At 42.3% G+C, this 24,473-nt stretch overlaps 2 protein-coding genes across 3 annotated transcripts in view; both read right to left on the bottom strand.

The window, feature by feature from the left end:
- Positions 1–2,570, bottom strand: part of LOC133116564 (target of Nesh-SH3-like) — a 40,230-nt gene extending 37,660 nt beyond the window's left edge. For both annotated transcript variants that reach the window (XM_061226262.1, XM_061226263.1), the window contains exon 1: positions 2,402–2,570. In XM_061226262.1, the coding sequence (XP_061082246.1) occupies positions 2,402–2,567 (166 nt within the window). In that variant the 5' untranslated portion in view covers positions 2,568–2,570. The remainder of the gene's footprint in view (positions 1–2,401) is intronic.
- Positions 2,571–9,528: 6,958 nt separating this feature from the next.
- The window catches only part of LOC133116864 (interphotoreceptor matrix proteoglycan 2-like), a 34,956-nt gene continuing 20,011 nt past the window's right edge, over positions 9,529–24,473 (bottom strand). Inside the window, exons 15-16 of the mRNA XM_061226862.1 lie at positions 10,333–10,397; positions 9,529–9,551 (exon numbers count right to left, since the gene is read on the bottom strand). Of these exons, the coding sequence (XP_061082846.1) occupies positions 9,529–9,551; positions 10,333–10,397 (88 nt within the window). The remainder of the gene's footprint in view (positions 9,552–10,332; positions 10,398–24,473) is intronic.

Here is a 24,473-nt window from a genome sequence, read left to right as displayed (position 1 = left end):
AAAAACGTGAAAAGGAACGTGTCACCGCGCACGCCCTCAATGGCACATGTCGCTGTCAGGCCTCACCTCGGTCTGTCTGACAGGCAAATAACTTGGCCGTTGTTGAAGGAAAACTCTGCCCATTCCTGACCATAAACAAAAGAACTGGCAGTGAAAACTTCAAAATTGTCAGGTTGAAAAAAAGTCAAAATAGGGCCCCAATGACCTGTTTAGCAGCAGGAGGTGGGAGGACTGCAGTGCATGTTTTTTTAGAAAAGCAATTAAACGGTTGAACGTCAGACGGAAAGCTCCAGACGGCCGTTGATGACCACAATGCAGATGGTGCTGAGTTGCAAATCGTCAACAGCAAATCATCACCTTTTCTTTATCAGGCCTGGTTTCTTGTAATGATGTTGCACATCCTGGTCTCTGGATGAATCCTGGGCCCCCAGACGCATGGTAATGGGTTCTGGGAGTTTTACCATGGCCCTTTTGTGGGCACTAGTATGAAATAACCCATTAATGAAAATGAATGTGACTTGGTATACAGCTGAAAGTCATAAAATTGATTTCTAGGAGACACATGGGCGCCTTTCAGAGATGTTCAGGGTGGGGTGGGAACAGCCAGATTTTGTGAGAATGTTGTTCTCAGTGCATCTTTACTAAAACACAGGTGTCCCATGACTGTGACACATTTCCATGAGATTTCATGTCATTTGCCAGAATGCAGTAGCCAAGGCTTAAGGTCCCGACTCTCTTCTGTGGGACTTGGGTGGTCTTGTACTCGTAATTTTTTTTGGGTGCACAGGTGTGATTTGTTAAGTGTGAACCCCCCCGCCCCCCCCGCCCCCCCCCGCCCCCCCCCCCGACCCCCTCCGATACAGGTTAAAACAGAACCAAGCTGCGTAAGTTACAGGAAACAGCGCTGTGCTTATGGCCCGTAGCATCGATGTTGTGAGGGGGACAAGATTGGCGGGAGCCCGGCAGTTACATTGGCTTACGCGAACACTGTGATTTAATCTCGGAGGATGTGGGGGTGTGCCCTGCCCACCCCACAGCACACAATGGAGCGAGCGGCTATCCAATCCTAACTCAAAACAGCAGAGATTCTTCAGCCTCTGGTTCTAATTGCCAAAAGATTGAAAAAACATGAGCGCCGAAGACTAACTTTTAACTTCGGCTTGTTTTTGACGACCCAACGGTGACCTGCGATTGTAGGCTCAGAAGGCTAGAAGAGTACTAAGAAAAGGGCCCCTGTTAATGAGGACAAATGAGACTCACAACATAAACACTGGAAACTGTTTTTCATTAAATCACCAACCCTTCCCTCGGGGATTCAGGTCAGAAATGATGGATTGTTTTTGGGCTGAACCAACCAAGAATTCACCTTTTCCTAGCAATTATCCGTGAAGAGCATTGGTTAGGTGAGTTGCTCAGTAACTTTTTTTCCAGATGCCTGAAGTTGCATCACCATTAAATAAGGAAAAATAATTTAAAATCCAATATAATCCATTCAGCACTCCTCTGCTTTATTTATGAAATTATAAATCATTAATTTTTACGATTGAAACGACACTTCACCCGTCAGAATGTTCCTGTTTTTTAACGGTTTGGATCCTTTTTCAATAGCTGTGTGTCATTACATATGTACTGCAGTTGCAGAATTTTATTACATATTACACCCACCTGCAGTACTTATGAACTCCCGCAGAGAGCAGCCATGGGAATACTAAATGGATGACATTTTAAATGGAGCAGATACAGGAACATGAAGCACAGGATTATATGACATTCCTTACCCGGACCACTGCACCGGGACGAGCCTGAAATAACAGTGGAGTGCACTGGGCTTAATGGACAGGGGAGACAAGGAAATTACGTCTTCTTCAGAGTCAAAAACACCTGCCAGTCTCCCCTTTCCATTCGACATTGCATTTCTCTGAGCTCAGTGTGCTCCGCAGTCTCATATCGGGCTAGACGCTGTGAAGTTGTCCGGGTAAGTGGTCGCATATAATCTGTCTGGCCTGGTTGTGCATTTGATCCTCTTTTTCTAGCCGGCTTGTGGCGCGTTTGGTATTTGCCTTTCTGCGTAGAGCACAGGATCCCACCTGTGATCAATCAAGTCTGATTCTATCTGGCCGTGAGTTGATTCGTTAATCTTGGTTTTAGGATTATCAGGGTCCAGGGGAGTTGCTAGACCACGTTTACTGTAATAAAATTATCATGAAAAAATAGTGACCAATACTGTAAGTTATACAACTAAAGGGGGGGGGGGGGGGGTGGGCTTGTCAGCAGTCGACCACAGGTGCTTATGAGTGCGAGGTTGCTAGGGAACAGATGGCAGTTTAATGGCAGAATATTTCAGGGATGTGAGATCTGGGGGCCTGTGCCCCAGTAAAGTCAGGTAGGGTCTCAAACTCACCGATCTCAGTCTCATAGGGCTCCCCGTTGTCGGGCAGCTTGATGAACTGTTTGGAGAACATGCTGCTTCCATACCCCAGGATGTACCCCTCCAGCTTCATGTCCGGGTTGGGACGGACGAACTTGAGGACGATCGTGTCGCTGGTGGCATTGATCTGAACTTTCATGCTCTGTCTCCTCACTGGAGGAAAATTGGAAAAAAGTAATTAAAAAAACTTGCTCTAGCTTATGTAACCGTTGTTGTATCAAGGGTCAGCTCGCCGTCATCCTTTTTGGACCGCAGCAAACCCGGCCCCGCCCTGACATCGCATCGCACCCATCAAAACAAAAGTCTCACAAAACATGCAAAGAGCTACATCTGTATCGGAATTTTGTGAAATATTATTAACTTCAAAGTGGATGTGGTTTACATCAAGACTAATAGAAAACTGGAAGTCGGGGTGCTGTGAAACTTCACAAATAATGTGCACATTAGGAGCTTTCTTTTCATTTCCATTATAACGCGACTTTATGGTACTGGATGGATGCTGTCGGTGAACAGTCACTTTTATGTCACTTTTCCTTTAATGTGTGCATATTAACGAGCATGCCATAGACTGCAATTGGCTCTGACAGCAATGAGGTCAGAGTGGAACTGTCTGGATTATGAGGATTGTGGGATTGTAGGAGTGTACGGTGTCACGGCCATCGTGGCTTCTTTTCCACTCTTAGTAACTCGTTCGGTCTTTTTTCGCACAAACTCATGTATGAGGTCAGCGGTGCCGTGAGACCTGGCTGCAATACGGTCTCGTACTTACAACAAATAAGTAATTTGAGTACAGAGATTATTTTGGCCATCTTTCGTTTATATTATCTTGGCCAGTGGAGGACCAAGCGAAACGGGTTACAACATCAGCGCTGAAGTTTCGAACAGACCTTAAATAGTGCAGAGAAGTCGCGCATCACCGTTTCTGTTTACATTTCATGGCCGGTCCAAGTGTCACAACATTTGCCTAAGCTTGTCTAACCGCTCATAATTATGGGATTAATTAAACAAGGTGGCATTTGGCATCAAATAGATTCTACACCTTACACACAGTTTCTCTTGGACTTGTGGCTGCCCCCTCCAAAAAATGGCTCATATGAATGTGACATACAGGAATGTTGGGTAGCTCTTTACAATAAGGTTCCATGAATTGGCATGAACTAACATAGTTGTTAACTATCTACCAGAATAACTGAGAAGTTAATCTGCACTGCTCTGTTAATGTATTTGCACATCATTAATTCATGTTAACCACATCAGTTATTGTTCATTCATATGGAATTAAAAAGTGAGTTAATGTATTTTTGAATGGTTAACTAATTATAAGTTCATCCTATGGTTTGCTAATGTATAAATATCATGTAACAAATATGAATGTTGTTAATAAACGCATTAACCAATGAAATGTGAATTGCATGCTTAATTAATGTATTTGTTTGTATCATAAATTCATGTAAACAACAACATCATGCCACTTTATGAACCTTATTGTTAAGTGTGATCGAATGTAGCTTTAGTATACAACGCAGTCCACACCCATGCATACTTGCAAACCTGTATCCATGCAAACACCACACATGCATGCGTACACACCATAATAGACCCACTGATTGCCAAAGGCTAAACCCCCATGAATCACTTTGTTCCTCTGTGCCAAACAACTCTTTTATTCTCTCCAACATCAACAGCTCAACACACCAAGCTTTCCTCCACAAACAAAGTGTGATGGATGGAGAGGTTAAGACTGTACAAGCATTACAGAAAGAAAGGGAAATAAAAAAGTCATAAGAAGGATGAGATTGAGAAGCATTTCCTAGGTTTCAGTCGTGGCTATAGGCAGACTCAGTCCACAGCTTGTCTCCAGCATGTTTTTTGTTATATGAAGAGTTTACTTTAATTAGTTTGGTTTATGTGCACTTTGGGTTTTTCGCAATATAAATAAAATAAAAATATATTGCTTTCAGTTTTCTTTGCCATATTTTCAGCAGAGAAATGAGAGAATCTGCCGACTTAAAAATATATAAAGTTGATAAATTCATGACCTGCCAGTATTATGGACCTGAGCCTGATTGTGTTCACAGTAAGAAATATGTCTGCCCAACTTCCAGGGATATATGTTGCAAATAAATGAATGGTCAGTTATTTCTCCTGAAGAGTCATACTCAAGGCACACTATGCAAGAAGAAGAAGTTCGCAAGCCAACTCAACCACTGACCTTCAACATAACTCTGGTAAAGACCTGCTATTGCTCATACAATCACAGGAACCAAACAGACTGTGAGCAAAAGTGCAGTTCACATTAAAGCAGGGGGGTTGGGGGGCATCAGCCACTAAGAGGGGGTGGTGTTGTTTCTCCGGCGCCCCGTCTTAATCTCCTACCATGCCTGTGAGTTTCCTGTCCAGACAGTTTTCCTAGAGATAGAACACCTGGGGGGGATGAAATAAGTGGTTTCGTGACCACAGCCATTTTCTCAGAATCAGTAACAAACTGGCGGTTTTGGAGCCAACACTGCACCCCTGTATAACACTCAGGTCAAATGGTCAAATGGACAACTGCAGGACAACCTTCAACAAGTCCAGACTGCAGAAAGCTTTAGCAGACAGTTGACCAATGACCCAAGTCTTCAGTAAATTTCCTACTAGGGTCAAAGGCTGAAATTCTGATGGTGAGAAGAGAGTGGATTAGTTCTGGGCCCCTCTCCTCCAGACGTTCACAGAGAAACAAGCAAAGCCTTCAGCAGGAGAAGCTCCACAGTGCAACACGTTCCGGTCTGTCTAACTAGTATTGTGCCGTTTGGAAAAATGTTATGCCAATGCATGAAAGTTTCCAAGTTATTTGCATGAAAAACACCCTTCAATGCTAAGATTGTAGTTGTACTCTTGCAAAAACAAGTTCAATGACGCTTAGTGCAGCACGCCAGAAAAAATTCTCCCCTGGCAACTGCGCAGACATCTGTTACGAAGTTGGAGAAATGACAAACCTGGTTCTCTCTGAACACCACTGGGCACCACACAATATACAAAGGCAGTATTCTGATTCGCTGTCTACAGAACATGCAGTATTCCAGTTAAGGATACTCTCATTATGGCAATATTTGGTTATGCTTTAAGGCTTCACTTCAGCTCAATGGAAAAGCATGGGATGAACTCATGGGACACTCATGTCCATATTAGGAACCTCCCTCCGAGTGGGGAGATTTGCTGAAAATTACTGAAGGAATGGTTTGAGGGGGCAGCCAGGAACCTTCCTAACCTGGCAGCCGTAGAAAGCAAAATGTTTCGGGGTTTTTTTGGGGGGTTTTTTTTTTTTTTGCTGAATCAACACGCCGCACGACATTCGTGACAAATTGGCGGCCCACTGTGAAACGCGGACATCAAACGATGCTGAGGACCGAAGGGGACCGATGCCCAGTCCTCCAGCCCCGGGAGGGGGTACTCATTATCCAAAATCAGCGAGAGCAGCCCTTGCTGCGTCCCAGGTGCCTCCGGGTCACTGGGGGACGATCCAGATATCCACATGCCTCCTGCTCGCACAAGAAATGATGCAATGTTTACAGTCATTGTGATTATGAAGAATCTCGTTCATGTTGTTTCATTTTACTATATAATTACGGGACATTTTAATGGCAGCAGCAGCACCGAAATAAATATCCTGTTTAAACCAGCTGTCGTACAGTTTCATGGGAAGACTTTTCCGAGGGGAGAAGGAATAGTGTGGGTGAATTTGAGGACACGTCTCCTCAGGATTGTATGGCAAACCCGAGATACACAAGCTCATCCCGACCTCTAAGATATGACGGTAAAGGGCACCAAAGGATGAGAGTTTGTCTGAAATCTCAGGTTGATTTATTTGAATAGTTCACCTGGATTAGAAATACGCCAAGACTTCTGTTATCTGTCAGGTTTATTTATGGTTTTGCTCCAGTCCTGCAGCTTAAATCAGTGCTGCCCAACCCTGCTCCTGGAGATGTACCATCGTATAGGTTTCACTCCGCCCCAAGAAAGCAAACCTCAATCAACAGCTAGAGATATCAGTGAGCTGCTAATTAGTCAAATCAGGTGTGCCAAATTAGAAACCTAAAGTATGTTTCATATCCTATTTTATAAGTACATAGACATTATACTGGATAATTATCAAACCAGGGGGTGGGCCCAGGCTTCCTGTATGGGAGGAGTCTCACTTTCTCTCATCTTGTTGGAACATTTCTCCCACCCTCCTACACACAGATTACACACTGAACACCATGTCCATGACCTTAACCCCAACCTGCACACCAAATACGTTCACTCTGAACATCAACACCTTAACACCAACCTCAACCTCCTCACCAAAACCATCATCCTGAACACCATCTCCCTAAAGCTAACCCTGACATCCACACCAAATACTATCTTCATAATACTATCCCCAACTTCCATTAATGGCATGGCATTTGGCAGATGCTCTTATCGAGAGCGACACACCAAACAACTTCAGCCAGTAAACAATCTCCCTAAAGCTAACCCTAACCTCCACCTCAAATACCTTAATCTTGAATGCCATCTCCCTAGGTCTAACCCCAACCTCCACACCAAAGACTTTCCCTCTGAACATCTTTATCTAACACTAACCCTGAGCTCCACACCAAAACCTTTAACCTGTACATAAACTCCCTGAAGCTAACCCTGACCAATCTCCCTAACACTAAGCCCAACCTCTACACCAAACACCATCTCCCTAACACTAAGCGCAACCACCACACCAAACACCACCTCCCTAACACAACGCCAAACCTCCACTTTCACTCTGAACATCATCACCTTATCAGTAACCCTGATCTCCACACCAAACACTTTCGCTGTAAACATCATCACCTTAACCCTAACCTCCACATGAATAACCCCGACCTCTACACCACACACCATCTCCCTAAAGCTAACCCCTAACCTCTACCCCAAACACCATCTGCCTAAAGCCAATCCCTAACCTCTACACCAAACACCTTTACCCTGAACACATTTAAAATGAGCTTCACAAACAACACAATATTTCTGTCAATCCAAGCACTCCAAAAATTCCCTGAATGTGACCTCACAGCATCACAGATGTGTTTCTTTCTTCCAGTCGTAACCAGCACTCATACAGTCAATTTAAACAGCTGGATAGTTACTGAAGTATCTTGCTCAAGGGTACGAAGCCAACCTTAGAGTTGTAAGCAGAGTCCCCCCCCCTCCCCCAACTACAACATTACATTGCGTCGCGTCAATTACATCCTCGCATACCATCTGAAACCACTTCACTGCCTGGCCTCCAAACAGCTTTTATGTGGGGTTTTTTCTCAAAAGAAAAAGTAATAAAGTAATAACGAATAGAAAATTTTTATTTTCTATATGCAGTGCTGTTGCGCAATGAAGGGTAGTTTGGCGCAGTGCAGACCCCAGAGAGGCTTTTCGTCCTGCACTGTTAAATTCTGTCATCCGTGAAAAGCTGGGTGAAAAACGGTCTTAGCTCTGTCTGAACTCATCTCTCACTCCGGTAATGATGCAGATGCGCGCTGTGGCTTATGGCTAAAAGGATTTCGGTCTTAATTCTAAGGCTTTGGATTTTCAAAAATTACATTTCGGGAAAAAGTATCCTTTTATGGCAAGTGTGTATGTGTAACTTCAGATTTTTAATCATCATTTTAATGGGCATCATTTATTTCTTTCATTTTCACTGGAGCTGGACCGAACACACCGTAATCGCGGTCATAGCTGGTACTCATCATGCCATAGTTTAAAGATGGATCTGACTTTAGACTGCCACCAGATGCCAACTCATAGGGAACACGCCACACACGTTATGCTACACGCATTGTAACATCGGTGTGAACTTAATCTCTGGTCTGCGTGCAGCTGTCGGTGACTCTCGGGTGTGGACGCAAACCGAGCCGTTAAGCAGCAGGGAATGACAGAAGAAGAGGGTCTGGGTGGCGACATCACATCTGCGACGCACGTTTGTACTTTCCGTCTGCTCGCACACACAACTTTCCCCAGCAAGTGTGGGGAAAAATAGCTAATTCAGCAGATACAATTTCACAGCATTCCATCCGTGGACACGGCAGTCCAGTCGCTTCTCTGTACGCATTTGATGCAAAAGCCAGGCAGATGCAAGCCGAATAGCCACATGTCTGACAAATTCACCCAGCATCACCCCACTGTGCTGTCCAATCAGCACTGCATTTACCCCAAGCCTCTGACCAATCAGCACTGTATTCCACCCAAACTACTGACCAATCAACCAATCAGCACCGCATTCAGCCCAAACCACTGACCAATCAGCACTGTATTCCACCCAAACTACTGACCAATCAACCAATCAGCACTGCATTCCACCCAAAGCACTGCCCAATCAGCACTGTATTCCACCCAAACTACTGACCAATCAGCACTGTATTCACCCTAAACCTCTGACCAGTCAGCATTGCATTCACCCCAAATCTCTGATCAATCAGCACGGACATCACCCCAAGCCTCTGACCAATCAGCACTGCATTCACCCCAAATCTCTGATCAATTAGAACAGACGTCACTCCAAGCCACTGACCAATCAGCACCGCTATCTAACCTCGAGCTAGTCTAACCTCGACCCATGCAAAAATCAGCATTTTGAGACTTTTCATCTCTAAAGTAATTAAATCACACAAATTGGTTACACGCTGATTTAAACATTTTAAAATGGTGGACTTGACTTGAGTCATCACATCTTGTTCGAGGCTCTCCTATGAGAGTTTTTTTGTTGTCGTTTGGTTCGTGTGCAAACCATATCCTTTGGCATTGAGCAGAATGTGTGTGCAGTTGATTCCTATTCTACATCGTAGGTGAATCTCCCACCAGTGTCTATGTCATCAAGTGGCTCGTCATACTGCAAGTACACAAGCCCGAAAGTACTGATCAATCAGCATTGCATTCACCACACAGCTTAGCCCAATAAACAGCCCTCCACACGCCCCACCTGGGACCGAACATCACCACCACACAGATGTACTGCAACACTCCCAACACGGTGACGCCGTGTGTGTGTTTTATTTTTCCCACTTATATAACCGGAGTGTTCACAATGAGATTGACATCTCTTTTGCAGGTTAGCCCCTGAGCCCTGATATCTCTGGACACAGGGAGAAACGCAGAGGAAACATAGTGAAAACATGCACGCTCTACACAGGGAGGTCAGACAGAACTTCAGTCCAGAACCTTCTTCTCGTGATGCAACAAGGGCTTCGCTGGCTACTGCAGTCTCCTTCTGTGACATGCGTGATCTTAAATTTCATCAAAACAAAATAAAATAATAATAATAATACTATGTCGGACACAGAGGTCAGCATTGCAGTATCTGCAAAAGGCTGTCTGAACATACAGCATTGCAATCAGCAGCGGACTGTTTGACTGAAAAAGGCTGAAAAAATTAAAAAGTTAATTCTTCCTGGCATTATTTAGTGTTCACAAGCTTTTATGTTTTTTAATAAACATCTCCCATAAAGCGTTTTTTTTTATATCGAAAAAAAAACCCCCAATTCATACGACATAAGCACATGAATATCAATTATGTTTAATATCTAGTCCTTAGTGCCTTTACATGCAAGCATTCATAATGTGAACTAACTATAACATAATAATTCCAATACCTAAGATGTGACTTCAACACTAATACACCGACTACTACTTACAATAATAATAATAATAATAATAATAATAACAACAATAACTAATAATAACACTCACATCATAATAATCACCATCATCATATTAATCAGAAATTACAATAACAGTAAGAATAATAATAATAATAATAATAATAATACATCATCATAGCCATCATAATCACAATGCCATATCCATTATTATTGTTATTAGGAGTAAGAGTTTGAGCAGTAGTAGGGGGCACTTGCCTCGTATCTTCCTGGCGGGTTTGCAGGACACCAGCACCGCGGCGCTGAGGACCAGCAGGAGCAGTCTGAGACGCATGTTAGCGGGTGGATGTCACCACGGTAACAGCTGTTTCAGGACTGCCGTTTCACGGGGCTGCAGAGCTTTCTCAGGCACCAGGGTCCACCAGCGTCTATAACCCAGAGAGGGGGTGGGACTGCTGACCTCACACTCTGCGGAGTCAGAACGAGGAGCTGCAATTTAACCGTTCTCATTTCTCTCTGCTTTCCTCCTGCTCGCGTCCCTTTGACTCACGGCTCTCTGACTCATTTCAGAATCTACCCGTTTTTTTACGTTCATTCGGAGAATTGTTCTTTTATTTGCCAGTGGTGTTTCGGGTCTGTGCACACTCATGCCGTAATCACATATGACATAATCACCCCCCCGCCCCCCCCCCCCCCAGGCACACACGCGTGTGTATGCACAAGCACTGACAGTAAGTGGTTCCATGTCCACAGCCCCAAACACATGCACGTGCACACATGCACAGGAGCGTGCAACACACCCACAGACTAAATGATCCCATATCCCAGCTGAAAACACACAAATGCACACACACACATACACAGATACACATACGCACACACATACACAGATATACATACACAGAATGTAAATATACACTACTTCCAGTCACACACACACACGCGCACTCTGTGAGGGCACATTTCTTCACCTAAACACACACTAACCCCCCCCCCCCCCCCAAACACACCCAAATTTATATTTAAAAAAAAAATTGTTTACGAGAGAGACCAGGCCAAAGGGGCAACAGAAAAGACACACAGAAATGTTTCTTACAAAGACAACAAAAAACATAATGTAAAACTAAGTAACAAAATCGATAAAATCAGTGAAATGGGTACCAAAAAAAACACATAAATGGTTAAACATACCACTTAGCACTGTAAGGACAATAATGAAAATGACATATGGAATGGTTGAAAACTTGCCAGGAAGAGGACGCAGGTGCACGTTGTCCCCACGGACAGTGAGGGGAGCGGTGTGGGATGGTGTTCTTCATAAAGGACACGGGGATCACAGTTAAGAATTGCAGAGATTGGTTGCATCTTGTGGTCACCAAGTCTCAGAAAGAAGCACAAAATGGCACCTCCATACCAACAAACTCTTTGGAAAGGTGGCACGGAGACAGCCCTTACAGGGCAATAAACAAAGCCAAGCATCTGGAGTTTGACGTCATTGGAATTATGACTGGAAGAGAGTGCTATGGTCAGCTGAGACCAAAATGTAATGTCGTGGCCATGCACACGTCTCTGCTAAGAGGCTGAGTCTCGGTAATGCTAGGTAGATCGTCCTGCTAGACAACGACTCCAAGCGTACATCCACACAGAAGTGGTTAAGGGAACATAACATCCATGTTTTGCAATGGCCATCTCAGTCTTCACATTTAAAAATTTAGTTAAAATCCTGTGGTGTAAATTGACTAGGGGGGTCCAAAGTCCCTCGAAATGTGTTCTCCAACCTTATTGGGGCGATATTGGCTCAGGCCTTAGAGCAGCCGACTGGCAGTGGGATGGTTGGCGGGTGGATCCCGTCCTGGGTGTGTCGAAGTGTCCCTGAGCAAGACACCTAATCCCCAAATGTTCCCGATGAGCTGGTTGGTGCCTTGCATGGCAGCCAATTGCTGTTGATGTATGAATGGGTGAATGAGAAGCATCAATTGTACAGCGCTTTGGATAAAGGCGCTATATAAATTCCAACCATTTACCATTTATCACAAATTATAGGAAAATACTGATGGGTGTCATCTTTGCCAGGGGCGGTTGCACAAGGCATTAAACCAGGGGTGCCAATAATTGTAAAACCTGTTCTTCGGGGAGAAATATATTTTCCCCCAAAGAACAGGTTTCACCAAAAAATGAAACCTGTTGATTCCATTGAATCATTAATAAAGCACAGTACTTAATTGTTGGAAAATAAAGTATTATGTGTTTAATTTGCAGCATTTCTTTGTGCGTATTTGTCGACGGTGCAAATGATTCTGGAGCCCATTGTCATATCAGACTGCTTAAGATCACTCTGTAGTGTGTTCCATGTAGAGGGGGGGGAAGAGCACTTAAAACCTTTTTTTTTCGCCAAGCTCCGTCCGAACATATTTTGGCGGGGACGCTATTTGGGGGAAGTCCATGCAAGCTATAAATCAGTCTGCAACTCATAAAACCCGGTGAAGGTGGTGACACTTTTAACGGTTATCATTTCATGTGTCTGAACAGCACGAGGATCCCTATATATTACCTTGCACCAGTGTGTAGTACAGTGAGATAGCTTACTTACTGCACGGGCATGTACATTTTTGCAGGGGTCTAGCTCCCCCTTTGGGGCACTGCAATTTAGGCAGTCCCCTACTCTCACCCTAATGCGTTCCCTTCGCGTGCGTCCGCTTGCCAGTTGGTACGGTCTTTAAACAACTTTCATGCTCAAATTGAAAACAGCAGCAAGTGCACATTAACAGGGTAACTCGTAACCACAGATAGCAGAACGGCATAGGCACTGATATTGCTGCATTATATTTATTAATGGCAAAACGGCCACTATACAGGAATATATTAGATGCACAGGCACACGAATTTCTCTACTACTATTTGACCTAGCACTGTACTAATTGACCCAGCGCAACAGACATTAATGACCCGGCAAATGTTATATTAAAAACAAAACAAAAGGATATTTATTTAACAGACAAACGAATAGGGGAGACAGCCACAATCATAGCTATAGCTGTCAGACTAATAGTTTTTTTCCCTCCAGTTGGCAAGCAGATTCATAAACTTTTATGCGTGATGAATGATCTTTTTAATGGGGTAGAAAGGCAGCCAGTGAAAAGCTTGGACATGGTCAAAATGGAAAATTTTAAATTTGAAAGATTTTTTTTTTTTTTTTTTTTTTTTATCAGCAGGCTGTGGATCCAGGAAAATGTACCAATACACATGCAGCCCATATGAGTGTCTTTCTGTGCAAACTCCAAGTCCTTCAAGGGCCCTTTCTGCACAGACACTTGAGATGGTGGATCTGCTAAAGTGTTACCATTTCCTCATATAATCCTTTCAATCTACCCACTTTATGAATAAACAAATTGGGGATCCCATTCTGCTCTGGTCATTCTGCAGTTTTTTTTGTTGTTTTGTTTAGGTTTTTTTTTTTGGTTTTTTTTACAGTCGGGAGACTTGTTATATTACATTAATGGCATAATTACATTCCAGATGCTTATGTTATGTGAAGGAAAGGAGAGGAGAAGACAAGTGAAGGGCAGGAGAGAACGAGGAGTCATGAAGACAATTGGGACAGCTCATCTGCTTCTCCATCCTTAAATTCAACGTCGACTGTTGATTAAATATTTTTTTGCCGAGCCCATAAAGGTCCATAGGCAATCATAATTTACAGTCTATGATTTACTGTATTACCAGAATCCTGATGTGTCTGTGGCGTCCGAACATACAGAGCACTAATTCATCACATACCGTAGCTGTGACAGCCTACAATCTTTTGCCAGGTCATTGCATCTCAATTTAGGAACATTTCCGTAGATTGGTGGAAGAAATTTGTTGCTTCACATTATCCGAGTTATTGTTTCCCAATGTTCAGTGTTCAAATTGAACAACAATTTTTATTTCCCACTGGAACATCTGAAATGAATTTTGTTGGGTTAAATTATATGTCCTTTGTTTGCAAACATTTGGTTGAATAAAATTCATTTATCCATTCTCACATAAGCTACTGAATTAACGGTAGCTGCCATGCTTATTTCTGCCACGTTCATTCAAGCAACATTCATGTGCCAGCAAATAATAAACCTTCTCCCCAGTCTTACAATCCCAAATTTGTCTGTAGGATATGAGCCACAAAAACAAACTCACATATTGTAATCGGTTGCGGGCAATCAAGCATTTGGGTAACGTGCTGTGTGACAATAACCAACTGAATAAACTACACACAAATTTGACTAATAATCTTGCATAATTCAAGGTCTCTGACATCCATCTATTTCATCAACTCGTATGGGAAATGGTAGTAATAACACTTGCTGCATTTATTGGAGGTTGTGGGCTTGTTAGACGTGTTAGACCTCCATCTAAGTCCACAACCTTCATCTAACAAGCCCGCAACCTCTGTCTATCAAGCCCGCAACCTCCATCTGACAAGCCTACAGCCTCTGTCTAACAAGCCCACAACCTCCGTCTAACAGGCCTGCAACCTCCATCTAACAAACCCCACAATCTCCATCTAACAAGTCCTCAACCGCCTTCTTACAAGTCCACAACCTCCATCTAACAAACCCCACAATCTCCATCTAACAAGTCCTCAACCACCTTCTTACAAGCCCACAACCTCCGTCTAACAGGCCTGCAACCTCCATCTAACAAACCCCACAATCTCCATCTAACAAGTCCTCAACCGCCTTCTTACAACCCCACAACCTTTTTTTTTTTTACATTACATTACAGAGCATTTAGCAGATGCTCTTATCCAGAACAACGTATAATGAACGTCACAACCTCTGTCTAACAAGCCCACAACCTCCTTCTAACAACCCCACAACCTCCATCTAACAACCTCCATCTAACAACCCCACAACCTTCATAGCCTCAAAATTCACAATAAAGGCAACGAGTGTTATTACTGGCAGACAAGAAGTAGGATTACAGGTGGTAAGTGCCTTTCTTATATCATTACACCATTTCCCATACAAATGGATGAAACAGATGGGATTTTTCTTAGTCAGAATGATGAATAATGTGGGACTATTGAACAAAATTTCCAGTGAATTTTGTCACCAGTTACCAAAATATGAAAGATAGCAGAAGAAAACTCGCTTTAAGAGTTGTAGCAACGAAGAAAACACGAGAAAGGACCATCATGCAATGAAACGGCAACAATAAATGTATCACGCATAACACGGCTCATATTATAAATTAAAAACTTATGTTTGCATCTTAATGTTGGCATGTAAAACCAGTCGTGACGCTAATAGAAAGTAGACTAATTCGTTATATGCTAATCCCAGGCTAATCGCTAATTAATTTCAGGCAGACCAACCAACTGGATAAAAGCGGCCACAAGTGACAGCCCCCTCGGCACACGGGGACGGAAGGTCTGGTTCATATTGAACACGCTGTCCGTTGATGTTCCAAGAAAGCGTTCCACTCGATGGATTATTTCAACAGTCCAGACCACGGTGTGGAGTGGACCGGCACACGCGGACTCTTCTCCCTGACCTCGGATGCACGGAAATCCAAACAAGCGCTTCTCTGGAACTTGGAGAGGCATAAGAGCTAACTGATGTTTTCCCATTTCCCCTAATAACGAAGCTTTCCCAGCTGTTGAAGAGGATCTTGAAATTTCCCCACATTCTGTGACCTCGTTTAACCTCCATTTTTGTTCTGTTAATTATGTTCCGAATTTTTATTATTTTTTTTAAACGACAGATCCAGACTGCAATGCGTGTCTGGAGTTTTTCACACATCTGCATTTGATTTTATCTGCCTTAGGCTAGTTTAGGGTTAATTTTAAAAGCACTGAAACAAACACAATGAAAGCAGTAATTATGAAAACGCATTTTTTGGCACACAAAATCAAATTTTGTACTAAGAATAACAACATTTTAGCGATTTAGCAGATGCTCTTATCCAGAGCAACATACACAGTTTACATACAATTAATTTACACAGCTGGACAATTATTTATTTATTTAACACTTTGAGGAGTAGGAGTCTTTTATTTTTATTTTATTATAATTCTATTTCAGTGTTTTAGAAGTAGTGATTGTTAAATCGGCATTAGAAAGTTCAGTTAAGAACATTCTAATCACACCTGTGATCTCACACCTTAAAGGGTTAAGGGTACAAGGGGAGTGCCTCGATTCTCAACTGGAAGAAGTGGAACAAACAACCTCTTACAAGCTCACTTCCCTTCTTACTATGATACACTGCTACCAGTCAATAAAATGTATCAGCTGTATCCACTGTTAAAATAAATTAGGGTATATGATTTACTCCTTTCCCCCCAAAAAAGAATAGAATATTCATGGAATCAAAGTTGGAAGTGTGGAGTGAAGAATGAAAATGATGTTTTATGAGTTTCATGGCGATAAATCCATTCACACAGGCCAACATTTTGACTTACAGTAGCAAAAAGGAACTTTGGATAAGTTGGATGAACATAATAATAACTTATTATGATTGCAGAACATAACTCAGTTCCCCAAGCAGAATCATTTATTTCGACCAATTTCATAATTTACTGTACCAATATTCCAGTGTGGAGGAGACCAAGCACTTCCTAATATATTGGAGCGTCAACCACAATTTATTCAAATGTCCACATCTGTCTAGTCTTAAGTTTCGGACAATTAAACTTCTGATTCTTCATAAATAATGATTAATTCTTATATTCCTCATACAGCATCAACCTTCTCCGTTATGTTCTGAGGGAAGGGCTTCCATCCTCACTGACAGAACACACGTTTTCAGACCAGACTTACAGAAGAAGGCTACAAACAAAAGCGCAATTTTAATCAAATTCCTTTCCTGCCTTTGCCTTGTTTTCCAGGAACTGATGTGGAGGTAGGATTCCTGCCTGATGGACTACATATTTTGGCATCCGAATTGCTGTGACCCTGCTGAAGAACTCTAGAAATGGCTACTCATGCTCCCGCGTACATACCTGATACATCAGAAACAGACCGCTTTCTCAGGTAATCCGAGGCTAAGATTGATATTATATAAAATGTGTTGTATTTCTCAAACCAGATTTCCGGATCAGGAACAGACATCTTCAGCTGTCAGCGAAGCAGAAAACAGTGAACTCAGGAGTGAGTATGTATGAAATGAAAGGAGGTGAAGCAGACTCGTTTCGTTTTTGTTTTTTTTTGTTTTTTTTTCCCATTTTGTCCGAATTTGGTTGCCAATTGTATTCCAATCACCCGTGTTGACTGTCTAGGACACCTCGTCTACGACCCCATCCCCGAGCAACCCCAGGTAGCTGTAATGATCCGGAGGACGACACGCCTTTTCCAAGCCGTATCGTGACCATCCCGTGAGATTCTGAGGCAATCGGGGCGCTGCTGTATGGGGAGACCCTCCCCCCCCCCATCCTCGGAACCGGAGGTCCAATCGTGGCGCTTCACGGCCAAACTCAGCTTGCGGCAGTTGCCTCGGTGTGCAACTGCCACAAAACTGATGCCTGCATCAAGGTCTGTTCCTTTAGCCGTGCCATGCCACCACTGCTCTACCCATCCACACTCAAGTACATAAGTACGTATGCAACTGACCCTCGTCAGAAAATCATTGCACTTGTGTCGACGGCAGTAGACGGGAGGTTGTGATCCTCAGAGGCCTCTCGTCTGCAAAGTGTGCAGCCTTACATTATTGGCATTTGGCAGACGCTCTTATCCAGAGCGACGTACAGTTGATTAGACGAAGCAGGAGACAATCCTCCCCTGGAGCAATGCAGGGTTAAGGGCCTTGCTCAAGGGTCCAACGGCTGTGCGGATCTTATTGTGGCTACACCGGGATTAGAACCACCGACCTTGCGTGTCCCAGTCACTTACCTTAACCACTACGCTACAGGCTGTCCTTACACTAGAGGGTGTCGGGATGAGTGGGCCAGGGGACGCGGCCAAATGAGTCTGCACTCTGCGCACAGCTGGCCACATCTGAGGGAGGAAACGGGGAAGTACAGAGTGGCGTCTCACTTTTTCTGGGGCTCCACCAACGAGGTCCGGGCTGAACCCGCCCTCTTCCAGGAGCAGTGGGAGGCTGAGTAGGCCCTAAAAAAGGGAGCGTAACGCAGCCAAGGGCTTGGGGCGAAACACGCCGGAGACTGCCATGTGGCTCCCTGCTTGGCTGTTGAGTGTGAATATGGCAGGACAGATGGATATTTGCGGATGTGGAGGCATAGATCTGAAGACTCGCACATGGAGTGTCGGTATCCTGTTTGTACGCAGCAGGTTCTGCAACCTCCCATATTTCAACAGCAGCTACTGAGCCACACTGGGCTCACAGCAGTGTTTAGCACAACTTAAAGGTAAAGGTAGGTGAAAATGTTGTGTTTCTGACTAGATATCTCACCTTTACTTCCCAACTGTCAAGGAATCCTTCTGCTGAACATGCTAACCAGTTCCCATTCCTTGCGATTCCCAAAACTCCACACTTCACTTCAAAAACTTGAACACTCTGGAGAAGGGAGCAAAGCACGTCCTTCTGAGTGGAAAGTACCTCCTGATTCCTGACAATGTAAAAACAACTGTGTGTGTGTGTGTCTGCAGCCTTGGGCTGGTTGGCATGGTGGCCATTAAGGACAATTAGGAGACATTTAGCAAGCTGTACCAAACCACAACCCTTCAAAAATTACACACCAAGCTGTAACCAATCACCATCCTTCAGAATATTCAACAAGCTGTCTCCAATCACCACCCTTCAGAATATTCAACAAGCTGTCTCCAATCACCACCCTTCAGAATATTCAACAGGCTGCAACCAATCACCATCCTTAAGAAAATTCAACAAGCTGTCTCCAATCACCACCCTTCAGAATACCTTCTTTGGTGGAGGTCAAAATGTTCAATTGGTTTCAACAGTCCAAAGCACTTTGTTCCAAAAAGCTTTAGGCTTCTCAATGTTTTCTTTTGCATACTTCAGATGCTTAATTTTGAGGTTGTTCTTTCTGGCAACTCTCTTTGTTGTTTAAAGTATATATTATTGTTGTGAACTGCTAGATCTGTGTCTTTAACTCTTTTTTGCAGCTCTTTTGCCGTGATGTGTGGGTTCTTCCGAGCATTTCTAACCAGGTCTTGAGCCATTCTATCTGAAATCTTTCTTGGTCTTCCAGACCTCGCCGTGACTTCAGCTGTTCCATTAATCTTCCATTTTCTAATGTTTCAGACAGTGGAAATAAGTGGTTTGAAACATTGAGAGTTTTTGTAGCCTTCTCCTTCTTGGTAGAAGCGAACCATCTTCATTCTGACATCCTTGGACAACTGTTTAGAGGTACCCATGGTTAACACCAGACAGAAAAGCCACTACAGTTGGATACTTTAGAAGGCATGAAGCCTCCTTAGTAACAATCTTTTTTTGAAGTAACAAAGAATAATTGAAAAAGGTCCTTTTTTTAAAAAATGTATAAACAGTAAGAAATTAAAATAAATAGCAATCTTGCCTTAAAACTGTTGAAAGGTCTTATGTTTAACTTATGTACCATTTAGAGTTCAAGTTTGCTTTCAATCATGTACAGATTCTTTGTAACAGACATTTAAACCAGGGGTTCCCACATTTTTGCACCCCACTCCAGGGTAAGCATAAAGGATTAGATACTGGCTTTGTAACTCAAAGGCTGTGGATTCAATTATCAGCTTGTCATTGTACCCTTGTGCCAACATACCTTAATTGTTTCAGTAAACTGTTCCTCAACAATAAACACTCTTACTTTTATTCTCACCAAAACCACTGTACATGTTTAGTAGACATGCCATTAAATACTCAGAACCCTATAAACATTTTACAAATGTGACGGAGAGTGTTTTAAAATGATGAAATGCAAGGTTTGGAATTAATATATAACTAGAGGACAGACCATCTGTATTCCTAGTCAGACTCGCAGCTCTAAGATTGGGCATTTGTAGCCTGTATAATCACATCGTAAATGTGATTTACTAAGACTGGCCAAATATTTACCTAAACATTGTTATCTGGCTATCTGTATCGAAGCAGGACTGAAAAGGGGGTTAAGGGTGCCCCCTAATGGCATAGCACAATATAATACACAATTGAGCCCATGCAAGTCAAACACAATACAGGAGAGTTTTTTCAGTTAAAGTCAAAGGTAAAAACACCAGTATACCTTTGTATGTTGTTTTCAGTTAAAGGGCAATATAGCAAGTGTCTCCCTTGAAAAGCTACCATTGACAGACGGGCCAGATCAATGGATGCTGCTTTATAAAGGACAACCAGGAAGATTCTGGCTTCCCAGCTCAATTTGAACAACCGCACGCTCCGTGTGAATGAATAAATGCGTCTAGCATGGTGTCAGGAAACGCACTGAAGCACACTTGTGGCAGGCCTCACATAAATCAGGGTGTTTCTAAACGCTTATGAGAAGAAACACAAAACCCACTCACTTCCCCGACATAATGTAGTCACAAGCACCGTCAGTCCATGTAGATGTGAAGGGTAGCAACAAAAACTTTACAGGGAAAATACTTTATTAGAACTTGGGGTAAATAAGCATGTTCTTATTGGAAATGTGATCGTGGTAAGCATGATCTTATTGTATTCAGTTACCAGAGCGGCGAGTTAACCTGAAGTGGCAGGGCAATGTTGCTAGTCTCTAATCTGGATTGTTCTAGATGTTTAGCAAGGGTGACGCGGGGCCATTTCAGACTTATTCTCTTTTAGAAAGGCTAATGCCTTCATATCCACTAATCCTGACTCCATAATCTTGGCCTTACTTACACAATTACATGCAACAAAGGAGTAGTAAAATGAAAAGCAATTAGTCAGGTGGTGTGTTGTGGCCTTAAAAAAATATATATATATGTGTGTGTATATATATATATATATATATATATATATATATATATATATATATAAACACATATTTTATATTTTACACAGCCCCCATATATATATATGGGGGCTGTGTAAAATATAAAATCAAAGACGGTTTCTCTTGGGTTGTGATGGTGTACACCTTTGTCTTTGGAATATGCCATTCTTCTAACTATAAAACATTTTATTCTATTCAATATACAATGCTTTATGTTATTTTCCATGGCATGTATAATTGGTACGAATGGACTAAAATTCAGACAGAACAGAAATAAGCAGATTTAATACTGCAAACATTTTGAAACCTGTTGTTTATTTAGAAAATGAATGAATGTGTATGTACAATGAGACCTTTGGTTTTAAATGCATTTTGTTAATAACAAACAGTCACACATGAAGTAAACTTTCCAGTAGACATTTACAAACCAATGTATATAACCTCTTGTTATTCAGTTACAGAGGAAAAAATGTTTATATTGAGATGTAAAAATGTGTATGTACAAAAATAAACTCCAAACCATACACATAGCAATGGCATGAATCACCTATTGCTGAAGAGATGCAAATGATCCTTTACGTAAGCTTGGGACATTTGTTTTGCTTTCATACAGGATCTGTGCAGTAAACAGTCTACAAAAAGAACATGATGCTCTGATATACTAACAAACTTTAAAAGCCTTTTACAAAAGTAGAAAGATGAGTTATAATTTAAAGCTGCCATGCCAATGTTTCTTTCCACGTGCAGAGATCATGAGGCAATATCGAGCTCATAAAATAACAATAAAAAACATGTAGTAGACCATAAATTTAGAAAAAGAAGGAAAGCCTTAACCTGGCCAACTGGAAGCCCAGAAATGAGGTTTTAAATACTAATACTTCTAGCTTGGGAAAAAGAAGTAGCAGTTTTAAGTAGACTGGTTGGTACACTGGCACATTTTGCTTTGTATATATATTTTAAATAATTTGTGCCATATACTATTATGAAGGGAATTATGACTTTTTCATCAGTCATAATGCATATTTGTACATAGTATGCGATTATTGTCGAGCACAAAATAAGATGTTGAAAGACAGTTTGTGTCAATAAGACAAATGATAAATGCCTCCAGAGATTAATCAACAAATAAATTGATAAACACTCTACATATTAATATTGTTGTTGTATTTTATTATTTGGCACAAACTGTCCTCCAGTTCCTTACTATTTAACAGGTATGTAAGCTGAATTATTCCTGGAGAACAAGAGCACAATAGCTACAATGAACATATCATCAGGTTATAGCCTGGGGCTGCCAAGTCATGTTCCTGGAGATCTACCATCCTGTAGGTTTTCGCTCCAAACCTAACAAAGCACACCTCATTCAACAGCTAGAGCAGGACTGCCCAACCCTGTTCCTGGAGATCTACCATCCTGTAGGTTTTCGCTCCAACCCTAACAAAGCACACCTCATTCAACAGCTAGAGCAGGGCTGCCCAACCCTGTTCCTGGAGATCTACCATCCTGTAGGTTTTCACACCAAACCTAACAAAGCACACCTCATTCATCTGCTTGAGCTGCTAATTAGTCAAGCCTGTTGTGTCAAATTAGGGTTAAAATGAAAACCTTGGGGGTAGTAAAGCCCCAGGAACAGGGTAAAACAACTCCATCTGCTTTTGAATGTCTGTTTTTTGAAGTTTGAATGATACAAATAAATATCCATTTCCTAAACATTTGAGTGGTTATGTATTTAATTAAAAACACACACATAAAATTGCAGACATCCAGAGGTATGCTAAAATGGACAAACAACAGAACAGGACCGGTACTAATTCAGTCCTGAAGCATCCGGTAGAATTCTCCACATGCATTTAGTATCATAATTCTCTCCATTGATTCAGCAAGGCAATTTGCACTTCAACAGAATGTTTCCAAATACCCTGTTCTATACCTTACAAAGATTTAATAACGAAAGTTACTTCAACATGTATATATTAAAATGATTACATTTAAGAAGCAATTACTACAATTCAAATCAAATCCGAAATCCTTTGCAATTAAGCAATTCATTGTTTTAATGTTAGGCAGAGCAGAGGGTTCTCCTCTGATGTTCTGCGGAGAACCCAGGTTTTCTGCAGGGTTCTACTACAGGTCAGATTGAACCAATGAAGGCACTGACTGAAGGATACCTCACATTACTCCACCTTACCATAACTGAAACAAAAATAAGCAAACAAAATGTGTGTGTATGTGTGTGGGCATGTGTGTGTTTGCATAAGAGAAACAGATAAAAGTAAGGACTGACAAAAACAAGCCTTTGACTTTTGCAGCCCACGTATAAAAATCATTTTACTGTACACATCATTGTCAATATCAAACAGAACAGTATCAAGCGGAACGGAGCACGACAAAATATCGTCAATGCGATTATGACCAAGTCACTCCAGTCACAAGGTCCAACAGCATACACATCCACCTCTAGTCATTCTCTAAGATCTAGTCAAAGCACTATGGCAACAGCAGTCATGGAAACAGCAGCCAATGACCTGTTCCTTTTCCTTCCTGTTTTCTCCCCAGTAATGAAGGCATGGTTCTGAAAAGCAAACACTGTGTGTCACTTCGCAGTGGCAAAACATTGTGGCTCCAAAGATTATTCCCTTTGATTTTCTGAATATTTCATGGTTAGGTTGATAGCACCAGTGGAACCACTCAAGTTTGCCACCCCACTGACTTTTGTGTTGTATATAAACTCAGCCTAGTATATGACATAATAAAAGTAAATGTATGTAAGTCAGGAGTGGGAGAGGTACCAATTTCTGGAGGCACGCCTTCCCACGATGCAGTGGGGTGCTCCCTCATTTCGTTACCTTTCGTATTCTGTTCAGAAGCCAATTTCAAATATACACTGAGATATTCCATTTAATTCCAACTTATAGATATCATTTCAGTTTCAGGTACTGTAGTACTTTAGAACTGTAATGTAGCCTTTTTCAAGGTGCCATGACATCTCCCTACAGGGGTGACCCCATCCACATCTAACATTAATATTACCCCATAACCCCATCCACATCTAACATTAACACTGACCCATAACCCCATCCAATAGCTAAGGCCAATGGTAAACCATGACACTATGGTGATGGTCTATCCAGGTCTTCTGCTATCCCAAAAACCATTCATGTTTTACGCTAAACCGCATCCGTGTCTATAACATGAGCCCAAAACGGCGCCCCTCTCTGCACACGGCACAAAGAGACAGGGTAGGGCAGCTTGAAGGGCATCGCTGCACTGTAGATAGATAAACGCTGCGGGCTCTTTCAGGTGGCACGAACAGACTAAATACCTTTCGTAAGCATTTAATCTGATCGGAAAGTACCTGGATGTTGACAAGACCCGGTTTAGGATCCTGGAGCTAGGAGCTGGAGCTCTCCCTCCGACTGTTGGGTGCCCTGTTGCACACAAGGGAAGCCGGTTAGTTTGATCATTTCAACAGAAAGGGCTTCTTTTTGACCCAGTGATAAGTCCATTTTTACTTTCACACGGCATTCTTTCTTTGTCCTGGTGA

The sequence above is a fragment of the Conger conger genome, chromosome 17 (genome assembly GCF_963514075.1).
Source record: "Conger conger chromosome 17, fConCon1.1, whole genome shotgun sequence".
NCBI classification, from domain to species: Eukaryota; Metazoa; Chordata; class Actinopteri; order Anguilliformes; family Congridae; genus Conger; species Conger conger.
This window is presented reverse-complemented; position numbering and strand designations above follow the sequence as displayed.